Source organism: Gambusia affinis, linkage group LG06 (assembly GCF_019740435.1).
Source record: "Gambusia affinis linkage group LG06, SWU_Gaff_1.0, whole genome shotgun sequence".
NCBI classification, from domain to species: domain Eukaryota; kingdom Metazoa; phylum Chordata; class Actinopteri; order Cyprinodontiformes; family Poeciliidae; genus Gambusia; species Gambusia affinis.
The window spans coordinates 13,707,769-13,720,027 of NC_057873.1; the positions used below are offsets into that span (position 1 = coordinate 13,707,769).

Here is a 12,259-nt window from a genome sequence, read left to right on the forward strand (position 1 = left end):
ATACTGCCCTCTTGTGTTTTAGGTTGTAGTGTGTTTCAGCTCTATGACATACACTTTGTATCTGTCATAAAGTAGTTACCCAAATTTGTGTGATGCACAAGCAACTATTTCTAAAAGATGTAATGGATATTATGCAAATCATGAAGCATTGTGACAAAATAATTTATGAATATTCTTTGATGTAAAAACAATGACTTGCCAGTGGTTGGAATTAATAGCTGATAAATCCCTTGTTATTTCTTCTTAGTGCAGATCAGTTATGAACTTTCACTTTGAGACATTTTCAGTTGGAGCCTTATCATGAATCCCACAAAAACATCCATCCATCTCTGCAGTATCGCATGGATATCAGGGACAGTTCCCCTGGATTGGCAGACTGGGGTGGTGGTCCCCCTGTCCAAAAAGGGGGACTGGAGGGAGTGCTCCAATTACAGGGGGGTTTCACACTCTTAAGCCTCCCTGGCAAGGTTTAATCAGGGGTCCTAGAGAGGAGGGTCTGTCGGATAATTGAACCTATCCCTAAATTTGGGGAGTCAATGGCTCTACAAAGTAGAGTGAAACATCTACGTTCACCTGTCTGAATGTTTGTCATCTGCAAACGTTCTAGTTTATTGAGACTTCTGTCTGACCTCATCTGTTAGCCTGTCCATGTACACCATCATGCCAACTGTGCATGCTTACTGTGGCACCAGCTGATCAAACGTCTTTACTCTTCTGACAAAAACACATGAGAAATACAGAGTAATATTAATTGCCCTCACTATTCTCTAGTGAAAATTACTAATACAACTTCTGTTGTCATCATTACATTTTAGTGTATAAAATTGACCTTCTTACTCACTCATTCGCTTTGAAACCAAAGGCAAAATAGCACTTTTTTTTTTTTAGTTCTTGCTTTATTTGCTTCAAACACCAGCAGCAGGTGACAGCTAAAATGCAGACAGCACAAAATCTATTCACACACCAGGATATAGTTGTTTGTATTCTACATGAAATATATAAGCACAAATCAGCAGAAACTGAAATGGCTAATTCCCTGAACATTTAAACACAACAGAATATCTTCACACTTGTCTTTTATAAATGTGATGACATCAGTCACATTTAGTTGTAGAAGAGTATCATAGCTTTCTTTAGCTATACTGGTTAGTTAATTTATAGTCATTTATTTTCACGATAATATTTTTGAGAGCGAGAAACAGAGAGAGAGAGAGAATGCTCTTTTTAACTCTCTTCTTCAGCAAAACCGGTACATTTTCTTATGCAGAAGTGAAACCCACTCCATTTAACAAGGGAGGCACACTAATACTCCAGGGGCCACGAGTATAATCAAAACACTGCAAGAGCCAGCAAGGAATACCAACTCTAGTTAAGAACAAAGGAAATGGAAATCAATAGTGGGATATGTAGATTTTTTTTTTGACAGCTCGACATACAAATGGTCTTTTGGGAGTTAGTCTTCTTTTGCCTGTGCCAGGTTAAAATAACAACTGAGATAGAAAAAAAAAATCTAAAAATGCACCACATGGTTACAAAAGGGCACAGCATTACACCTACTTATTTTTGTGTGAAGGTGTTCCAAAATAATCAATAAGAAATGTGCTGCATTACAAGCGAGGCTAAAGCGCCCAAGGCATGGTCATATCTTTAAGTGCACACTAACAACCTAAGAAATTCATTTAAAGCCAAATACTGCATTATTTAAAAGCTCCACTTCATGTTTTATGCACAGCTGTATTTGTCAGTTTGACGACACTTGAGTAGCTTGAGGAAAGTCTCCATCTTATGGGCATCTTTCTTGAAGCAACTCAGTAGAGTATAGTCCCTCATAACAGATTCCAGCACCTCTGGCTGCACATCATTCTGGACTGCATCTTGTTCACTGTAACCTGTGGCCAGTGTGTTCTCATCCAGCATCTGAGGCATGTTAGAAAACGTGTCAAAAACATGCAGGGAAAAACACAAGACATCAAATATAGAGCAAATTCAGAGGTATTTATACATATTGAATAAATATTACAATTAAAAGTTCTATGTGGTGGAGTTTATGTGATTGACCAACATGAAGCTTTTCATAATTGTGAAATGGAAAATACATAAATTATTCTTGAAAGTATTCTAGAGGAAATTCAGATTTGAATTCAGCTCCTCTGAATCAATAATTTATAAAAATATATTTTAATTGTCTGGAACATGGAGTTATGCCTGTAACATGTTTGCACGTCTGACTCTAAAGCATTTGCCCATTCTTATGTGTAACATGCTCTCTACTTAATCAGACTAAAAAGAAAGCACATGAAAAAAATATCTTCAAGATTCTTAGTTCCAACACATAAATATTTTTGGATTAAATTATTTTATTGTTGGCTAAATATGTTTGAGTTATTTTGGTGTTGGTGGGGAAGTCTTTGTAAATACAGTTTTAAAAATCTTTGCCACACATTTCAGATTTTTACAGTTTTATTTTTTCAAGTTACCTGACTTTCTGTCAATCTATCACATAAAACCCCACTAAAATCTATAAGAAAACTGTTGTAATTTACTAAAATGTAAAAAAAAAGGGATATAAATACTTGTGTAAGGCTCTGTAAACATCCTTATTTCACTGTGTGATTTGTTTAGAATAGAATAACATAGAATGTAAAATATTGCCCACCTTTTTAATGAGAACCACAACTCCTTGCTCCAGGCTGCTAAGTTTCTCAGACACCCACTTTGTCTTGTTGAGCAGCGTGTCAGGGGCGTGATCGTAGCGTTCCATTGTCATCTGTAGGTAGACCAAGGGCTCAATCCAAGCCTGGATGAGCATCAGCACGGAATGAAGCAGCCATTTGTCCTGCAAAAGCAAATAACTCAGATAAACACCCAATAAGGACCATAAACTAGTCCACAGCCATTATTTAATGTAAATATTAAGAATAGTACATATGACACAAAACAAATTTTGTTGACTATTGGTCATTTTTCCTCCTTGTTTGGTAGCATTATCATTTTTGACAATTTCATACCTGTGATTTTTTTTTTTTTTTTGTGCCAAAAGTGCCTGACCATGCATGAATTCTATCAGATGGACATTTTATACCTACTACCACAACCAATGATTTAATTTGTTTCTCATCCACTGTAAAATAAAATGTGAATATATGAATCAAATAAATAATATTTCTCAGGGGGCAAGGTTAATCAAAACTATTTTGGTTTTGTCAGACACAGCTCGTATAGAGAGCACATTTACAACAACCTCAGTTGACCAAAGTGCTTCAAAACAATCAAAACATCAAAGGTAGATAAATGATAAAACAAGAAATAAACTATACCATCATAATTTTACACATTTATTAATAACTGACATAAACAGAAATTATAATCACTAGAAATATGCCTTTAGAAAACAAAATAGTATGAGATTGTAACTAATTTGTGATTGTATTTTTTTCTGTAGAAAGTTGGCATACTGATGAGGTCAATCAGCCATTTGATTCAGTGGTGTTGGACGTGAGACAATACTAAAACATTGCAGGACACTGGCCCTTGAGGACTGAATTTGAGGACCCCTAATTTAATCAATAAATGTTGCTTAAAATATAACTGTCCTAGCTGGAAAATTACATTTGCAGATCAGTCAAATCACCTTTTACAGACCTTTTGTTGACTCAGTTTTGATTCAGTTTTGTTTCCACCCTACTGACTAAGCTGAACTTTTTTTCTTTTTTTCTGAAAGACCATTCTCTGATGGATTGAAAACAAAATGTTTTTCAGCATTCTGAAATACCATCTCCTCAAGGCTTTTACGCATTATATATTATTATTTCACAGTGGACCATGGCTTACTTTAGGCTGCAAATCCTAAATTTTACCCACATTTTTCTTGCACTCAGAATTGGCTTGTACACATTACAGCATCAGCTGCTGATGGCCTCATAATTCTGTGAATGGCAGGAGGAGTTGATGCAAACTCAAATACATTAGCACAGTGTGCTGTATATGGACCACAAAGAACCAATAATTCTCCTCAAATCTTCAGCTAACTTGCACAGTCTGTAAGTCCACCTATGGAGAAACTGCTTTTATGCACCCCTTGTACCTTACACATACAGAAAACTCTTATTCTTAACAGATTGACATCAAGAATTTCACAAAGGATACAATAACCTTTTGTAAGTGATAATTATATGCTTACAGATATTTGCTGGACTTCACTTTTGGAATTAGGGATGGGCAGGGCATTGGTGATGCATGAATAGGCAGCCTGATTACTCTGCAGCCTAAAAGGAAATGGGATGAACAACTCCTCCTACAAAAGAATGACAAGCAACAAGAAGAAATGTTTAGATTAGTTAAGCACTGAACATCAGATTGCAGTATGCCAGTGATTTGATTTTTGTCAGCTTTGTTAACTTCTACTATTGAAAATGGCTGCGTACCAAAAAAAAAGGAGCAGCAATTTCACTGACTTTCCTACCTGATCTGAAATAAATAAAAGACATACTACTAAAACAGTGACAAAAGTTTTATCTCGCTTTACCACTGGACACACAGCGGATCCACATTTTTTCCTCCAGCATGGGCTCATCTGCAGACTCAAAGCAGCATATTCCTTGTAACAACCCATGTGTCATTTCATTTCTAAGGGCCCTTCTGATTACCTAGTCACAAACGGAAGGGGATTCAACAAGGTGCAAAAACCCGAGCTCTCAGTGTTGCCGTATATCATTATCACATTCACATGACCCCGCTGTGGGCATGCTTCTTCAATAAAACATCTTCGCCTCAGACGGGAGGAGGAAGATTACTTTGAAGCCCCCGAAGTGTGGTGATGATCATGTCAAAATCAAAAGCAAATAGCAGCGTGCATCTATTGGAGAGAACCACATGCTTCTGCTCTGGCATAATGTTTGAAAAAGTTCTACAAAAATGTAATTTCTATATTTTTGGAAGTGATGGTTCGGTTTAAAGGCTGTTGCTGGTCCTTATCTCGTTAGCAAAGAGATGTCTCATATTTCACATAGAACATGGCAGGACATTTTTCACCAAAATTACTCATTTTTTAAATAACTTCCACATGGTTTGATGATTAAATCATTAAAGCTAACAACACAGAAGTAATAATGACTGTGCAGGGAGAGGATATCACATGATGACATTTTGTGTCTTGCCAGGGGTCTTTTGAAAAGTATCTAAACACAATGAAAAGACTCATCACAGAAACTGGTTTTATCTTTTAAAGAGTGCAAAAATGTGCAATGACTTATTTTATAATAATATCGCTATTGACTCACAAACAAAGAGGACAGTTCTTCTGAGACACGGTAGATGAGTTCAGCATGATGAATGACTCGCTCCAGAAGCTTCTCCTGGGAGATTGAGGTGCATCGGTTCAGGTTGCCCTGATCATCTCTACAGTCTAGTGGGGTGCTTGCAGCAAGATGCTGGGGCCACAGTAATAGGGCCCATAAACCCCACTGAATGACTGAAGTTGTAGTCATACATGCAAAGAGTTTGTTCAAAAAACAAATGTTATTGTACAAATATAGACACCAAAGGTGTCTTTTAATTGTTGCCATTGCTCATAAATTCATGCTTCTAAAATCTCAGAACTAATTTTGACACATTACCTGTCTTCTGCATCTTGTCTGTGTTCTTCAGGTTTCATTGATGCATCCTTGTGCTGGCAACATTATAAAGCTTAAGCAGCCCATGAATAAAGGAAACAGGTCTTGCGTAGGTTCTTGTAAAAAGATACTGCTCTCCACACACTAATGTTCTAATGCATGATTACAAGCTGTTTGTGTGGCCAAAATATATTTAAGTTAAAGATTTTTTTTTTCTTTCTTATCACACTACATCTGAAAATATAATATTTATGTTGCTACATACAAAAACAAAATAAAATAAATAACATTCAGCATCTCTATGCTACATTACATTATTCTAGTAAGTAAAATCTCCAAATTAAATTTATTTTCACTAAGGTAAACATGCATGTCAGAATGGCTTCTGTAAAGAAGAAACTTTTTATGCACTTTGTTTCCATTCAGAAAACCAACTGTCCAGCTGCTGTTCTGAAAAACTCATGGTTGTGTGACAGAAACTGTAACCAGAAACTAAAGTTTCCCAGTTGGAATAACTGTGTTCAACTGCCTCAGGAGAAAGCAAATATAGGATACTAACCAAAGCCTTTTCAAACAGTGCCAGTCTAGGTAGTCACACAGAGATGAAGCATGTGCTTCATGTTAGGGTTTCTTCCATTGCCTGCAACATTTGACTGAACTGGAAATGTCCTTTTATTCTTTAGTATGGAGATTGAGTTAGAACCGAAAAAGGGAGTCCAAAATAAATGTAATAAACAAAAAGAAAATAAAAAAATTATATATGTATTCATAGTAAATGGATTTCACTGGGTTTGTAACATGAGAACAGTAATAAAAACTAAAATAAAAACATTAAGCTGGATGAGCGATCGTAAACAGGTTCCAGATTAGATTTTAAAGAAAACTTCATTCTTTCAGGCAGCACACTGTGGCCAGTGAGTTGAAATAATCATTGCATTTTTAATTAGAGAGTAATTCATTAATCTCTAATAAATTATATAAATAATAAATACTCTCTAATTATTTTTAGAGTAATAATAAATTAATTATTATACCCTTGACAAATAATGTCTAAAATAAATAGTTCAAACGTCACATGCTGTTTTTTCTTTCATGTTCATGATGACTGTATGTAAACGTCTGACCAAACTTATTTATCTTTACTAACTACCATGGCCATGTCACCAAGTCCAAATCACAGACAATTTAATTTTAAAGTGCACCTAATCAAGAGAGATTTCCTTGGACCTTCATCTGCATCAATAAGTAATGGACAGCTCTTAAGATACTTCAATGTTTTTCTTTTTCCTTCAGCAACGAGACAGAGGATTATGATTCAGCCTTTGAGGGGTGTTCAGTTACTGAACTTAACACCAAAGAGGTAGTTGCTATTTAAGAAACATGGAGGCTTCTTCCACATCTGGCAGCATATTATATGAGTCATTTTCCTCCTTGTCACCTTTCTTTTACACCTTCACTTTTTCCACTGACAAAGCTTTCCTCCTGAATTCCATATTTATTCTCACCTTTAAAAATGAAAACACACATCTCATTGTCATTTATGAACTACCTGTGTTGCATCTACTTAAAACCATGGGAAATCTAAGTCACATTTCAAACTTTAATCAAATTTGGATATTGGCTAAAATGTATTTGTAGCTTTGGTCAAACAGAACCTCATTCATGTTCACCTTATTAGTTTATTGGAATCTATAAAACTCACAAATCAGTTATTTGCTATAAAATAATTGCTTGAATAATCAGAGTTCTCAGCACCCACCTGTGACATCCTCTGGGACGTTCTCAAAAGCATCCTGTTTAACCCAGAGCACTCACTGCTGCCACATAGTGGCCAGAGGTTAATTCATCGGTCAATCATGAATAAAGGCAAAAATAAAGTCCTCCTGCCTCTTGTGTTTAAATTACTGGAAAGCTGTCTGTGTCAAGGAGAGCTACCCAGTAGAGATGGGTCAGGCGCGAATGTTTCGGTTCTTAGAAATGGCTCTTTTAAGTGTAGTTTGGAACATGTAAATGTTTGCTGTCTTATTTATACTATTTTCATTCCCACAGCTGAGGCTTAGATTAGACGAATAGCCAACAGCCAACTCGCCAAACAATCTTTTTATTTTTTATTGAAAGAAAAAAAATCTTTCAGAGAAAAAAATATATATTGCAGTTTCATATATGTCAATCCTATAACACCTTTTTTGTTTCTTTCATTTGTTTGCCCCATACATGTTCACCAGTGGTTGGAGCTGTATTTCTATTTTGGACCCTTATCTAATTTCAAAGGCAATTTCTGGAATGCAAAGTGAAAATTGCATTCACCAACGTGCAAAGATCTGCATAGTAAAAAGACATGGAAAATACAAAAAAAAAACAAACAAAAAAAACAGTGTTAGATAATATATCAACAGCAAACCTTTGTTCCTATTTGCAAAAACATCTGCCTTTGCAATATCATGTCTGCCACCAACAGTTTGTAGCGTATCATCCTATTTTCAAAGCAGTCTATCTGGGGAAATGTAAAAATCTGTTGTCTGGATAGAGATGATTGTATGAAGAAAAGTATTTGTTTTAATCTGAAATAACTGTAGGGATTATATTCTGTTACTTTCACCAGGGGTTATGGCTACTGCAAAAAAACAGTGCCCAACATTCAGGGACAGTATAGGATGATGATAAGATGTTTAAAAGACATGTTTTTGTGTGTGATTTAGCTTTAATATATGCATTATTAGTTTTATTAGTGGCTTATTATGAACATGTGTAATAGCTTGTCTGCAAGAGCGATACGTTTGTAAAACTTCATTCTCTTCTTAAATGCATTGATAAACATTTTTTTCTAACATTTGGATCTGAAGAGAGTCTGTTGTCATGTTGTTATTTATTTGAACCTGAGGAATTTACCATGAACCAGACACCTGACAAAGTTGGTGAGCTAGCAGTTTGCCGGCTTTCAAAAAATGATGTTCCGTACTGCAACATGAGCTTGACTGGATGATGGGTTATAAGGATATCAACTTCAGACAACAATAAGATGTGCCCAAAACACTGTTTTATTGTCAGAAATAGATGTTTCATATGGGGAAGAGCCTAGATTGATTAAATGATCATTGCTTTATGATTGTCAAATTTGTATCTATAATGTACTGAGCAAAAGTCTCTGTAAACATAGTGGAAAAATGCATTAAGGGCAAAGGAAGCAAGTGATATATTCAAATGGCACGCCGGCTCATGTTCACAAATGTGTAAAAGGAAAAATATATAAATCATTACTGACAACACTATATATTTTTCACATGAAATGTCTCTTTTCATGATCTCGGATCATTTTAGCTTTCATGTTTGGAATTCATTATATTTAGTTCCAGGGCAACTATAGCAAAGTTCAAAATCGTACTGATGGTTACACAGAAGTTATAAAAAATGTTGAAATGAGTTCTGACAATTTTCCCTTAAATAACTTTTCCTCTACATTTCAGATGTTTGACATGATCCAAACTAACAGCAGTAGTACTGGTTTATTTTTCTCGGGGTCGACAGAAAACTGCTCTCTCGTCAGAGGCATGGCACTGGAGAGTTGCAGATGACAGTTCTAGGCTGATCCATTATCACTTTGCCCCAGGCTTAATTACCATCTCCCTCCAGTAGCATGCAATACTCTCTGTTTCAATGCAATCTTTCTTTAACTTCTCAGTCCGATTGCGGCAAGACCAACACTCTTTTCTCCTCTCTTCACCACTCCAAACCCCTGGGGTTTTACTAGAGGAGCAAACCTGCAAGAGAGAAACAAACTATTAAAATGAAATCATGATGATGATTGGTGATGAATTGAGCTTTTGAGCTTATTTCCCCCAGGGCATTTGGTGGAAAGCAGTGGCAGAAACATTACTGTTTGTCTTGATGCCTCATGTCATTTTTGACAGGTCTCGGGGATAAAGAAAGCAGGCATAAAGCTCAAAATCAAATTGGTCACACTACCTTGCCAGTCACTTTTTGAACAACATATGCGGGCGCACAACCAAGGTGAGGCTCCTGTTACGTGTTTAGATGGTGAGCAATCTCTCTGTGCTCTAAATTTGAAATAAAACTGCTACACACCCACAGATATAGACGAAAGGATTTGTGTGGGCTGAGGTACAACTACACTCGATCGCCACTGTGGGAGAAGCTTTAGCTTAGCCCTTCTTTAAAGTGAGATTTACTAAAAGGAAATGCATGGGTTGGTTTATTCAAAAGGAGGAGAGACAAAAGGTACTTCACACTCTCCTCCCTGGGGCACATGTACTCCAAAGCTCCTCTTCTCTGCTTTACTCCTTATTCAAAGTGCATGTTCCACCCCCCAGAGTGTATTGCGTTCTCTCCTGTTCCATCTCATATCGTTTTTTTTCTAGAATCCCTTGATACCCATATTTCTCCCGCTTAATTTCACCTGCCGTCTCACATGCTGCTGTGTCTCGTGCTCTGCTTCTATATTTCTTTCCCCTGCTTTTCTTACTCTCACCTTTAACTTTACCATATTTTAACCTTTTCTTTTCTTTGTTATCTCTGAGTCTGGTTGTCTGCAGACCTTTGTTGTCAAGTACACCACAACCATTTATTATTATGTGCAGTTAAAATATTGTATTACTTTAATGTTATCCCGCTGGAACATTGGAAACAACCATCCACCCATTACAAATAAAATGCCATGCACAAATATTCAGTCATTTATTTACTTACATTTTGTCACATTATAATAAAAGTCAATGTATTTCCTATGGATGTTATTTGATAGATCAACACAAAGTTGTGCATCCAGTAATTCTGAATTGGAAGAAAAAGAACTGAAAGTTTTCAAAATGTCAACAGACATTTGAGAAATATGCCATGTGAAGAGAATAGAACAGAATAGTCTCTTATGAGGCATTACTTTGTTGAACACACCTTTGAATGCAATTAGAGCTGTCAGACTTTAGGACTACATCTCAACCACCTCTGTTGAGACAACCTAAAGACCATCTGTAAACATTAATATGTCATGTCTTATCATAGACGACCAATTGGATTTACAGATGGAACAAAAACTATTTAATCCCCACTGCATATGGGCTTTATTGACAAAATATTCAAAGTATAAACTGTTTGCAATAAACATGTTCAACATGAACAATTAACACAGAGTAATACAGCACGTAATTTCATTAAACACAAAACAGCTTGTTTAATGACATTTGAATACATTCCCAAAATGATTCTTTCAGGCACTTTTACTTTTAGGTGTCAGGCTGTCAAATTTCTGGTAGGCACACAGACTTAAAGTCCCTCTGGGACAACAATTGTTCCCAAGGGGAAGCTGTTGCTGTAAATGAGAGTTGAGAAATGTCTGGTAATTCAAACAGAAGTAAAACAGGTAATATATATCCATGGGGAGAAACACCAGCAGTTTGTGTAATGAGGCATATCTGCACAACACACTTTGGTCAGTTCAGGAGATGAGCATGAAATTCCCCATTAAATAATGTGGATCTCACATTAAGAGCCCCTCCTGAGGCAAATTGTATGTAGTAAGGATGACTAACTCAATTAGTCCTCACTCCCTCCAGAAATGTCTTTCCAACTTAAGAACCCATTTTGAGGTTGTGTATGTTAAAAGGCCTGTTTTTCCTTTCTTTCAGATTTGTGACCCAGTATCAGCAATGTGATCGAGACTATCTCACTCAGAAGCTTTGGCCTTCCCCCACCACCAAAACAAGTCATCCACCTTCGGCTTGCAGAAACACACCTTTGCCCACTGCACACTTGTGATTGTCAGTAACATTTAAAAACCCTCAATCCTCCCCTTTCTACTCTTTTCCCACTAAAGCTTCACTCTTGTCATATTTTTTCCCTCTCTTATCCATTTTTTACCACGGAAAAACAAGTTCATTGTGATTCAGAATACAGTTCTACGGCTCAATGGGTTCTATTTGAAATGAGATTTGGGGAAGAGCGTATGAGAGAGAAGGACAGAGAACCTCCAGCCGCTTTGAGCCTTGATGAATAAAAGATGGAGGCACTGGCATCTTATAAACAACAACAGAGTAGTATTAGCTCAGTTCTTTTTATTTTCAAAACACTTCATGTGACATTTCCTTTGTTTGGTGTCTGTCGTCTCGTCACGCTCATCTCGTCTACTTCATGGGTGCAGGGATCCAGCTACCCTTCGACTAGTTCACGATATAGATACATCATTTGCTGTTATTATCAGGTGCAATAAAAAAGAAACATCTGGTCTGGGTGATCAGATGATCAGCTTTTAACCCAATGTCAAAACACACAAAAATTTAACCATTTGTATTGTCATACGTGTTTCTGACGTTTCTGCTACAAACAGCTAGACTGAGTACAGCTGGAACCAACAGGTATTTGGGATGCCAGAGAAGGTGAGACTGCCATATTTTGACTTCATAGCGCTACTGGCTGATTTCTCAGGCACATGGTAGCCTGGGTCAGACGGTGACAAGGAACATTGAAGATGAAGAGTATATTTAAAATAAATATACCCTGGGCTGTATTATCCCAGTCCAGGGATAGTGCAAATAAATGTGTGGTACTCCATTTCTAAAAGATGGTGGAGGCATCATGCTGTACAATATGATCCAAACTGACAGCTTTAGGTTAGTACCACATACACATAGTTCAGT

General features: G+C 36.6%; 1 protein-coding gene across 2 annotated transcripts; it reads right to left on the reverse strand.

Annotated features, from left to right (window-relative positions):
* Window positions 1–870: 870 nt before the first annotated feature.
* Window positions 871–5,645, reverse strand: smtla (somatolactin alpha). Of its 2 annotated transcripts, XM_044119112.1 has the most exons (5): window positions 5,616–5,645; window positions 5,280–5,470; window positions 4,181–4,294; window positions 2,657–2,836; window positions 871–1,917 (listed from the first exon to the last, which is right to left on the reverse strand). In XM_044119112.1, the coding sequence occupies exons 1-5, from the start codon at window positions 5,626–5,628 to the stop codon at window positions 1,723–1,725; spliced, it is 693 nt and encodes a 230-aa protein (XP_043975047.1). In that variant the 5' UTR covers window positions 5,629–5,645; the 3' UTR covers window positions 871–1,722. The 2 variants fall into 2 exon arrangements, with proteins under 2 accessions (XP_043975047.1, XP_043975046.1); XM_044119111.1 differs by lacking the exon at window positions 5,616–5,645 and having other exon boundaries at window positions 5,280–5,486.
* Between the last annotated feature and the right edge of the window lie 6,614 nt (window positions 5,646–12,259).

Bases quoted from the DNA above. Each gene is read 5' to 3' on its own strand.
- smtla (XM_044119111.1), bottom strand. From the start codon at position 5,486: ATGACTACAACTTCAGTCATTCAGTGGGGTTTATGGGCCCTATTACTG. The intron at 4,295-5,279 runs GTGAGTCAATAG...ATTCTTTTGTAG, and splicing joins AAGAACTGTCCTCTTTGTTT to GAGGAGTTGTTCATCCCATT. The intron at 2,837-4,180 runs GTAAGCATATAA...TTGCTTTTGCAG, and splicing joins GTGAAGTCCAGCAAATATCT to GACAAATGGCTGCTTCATTC.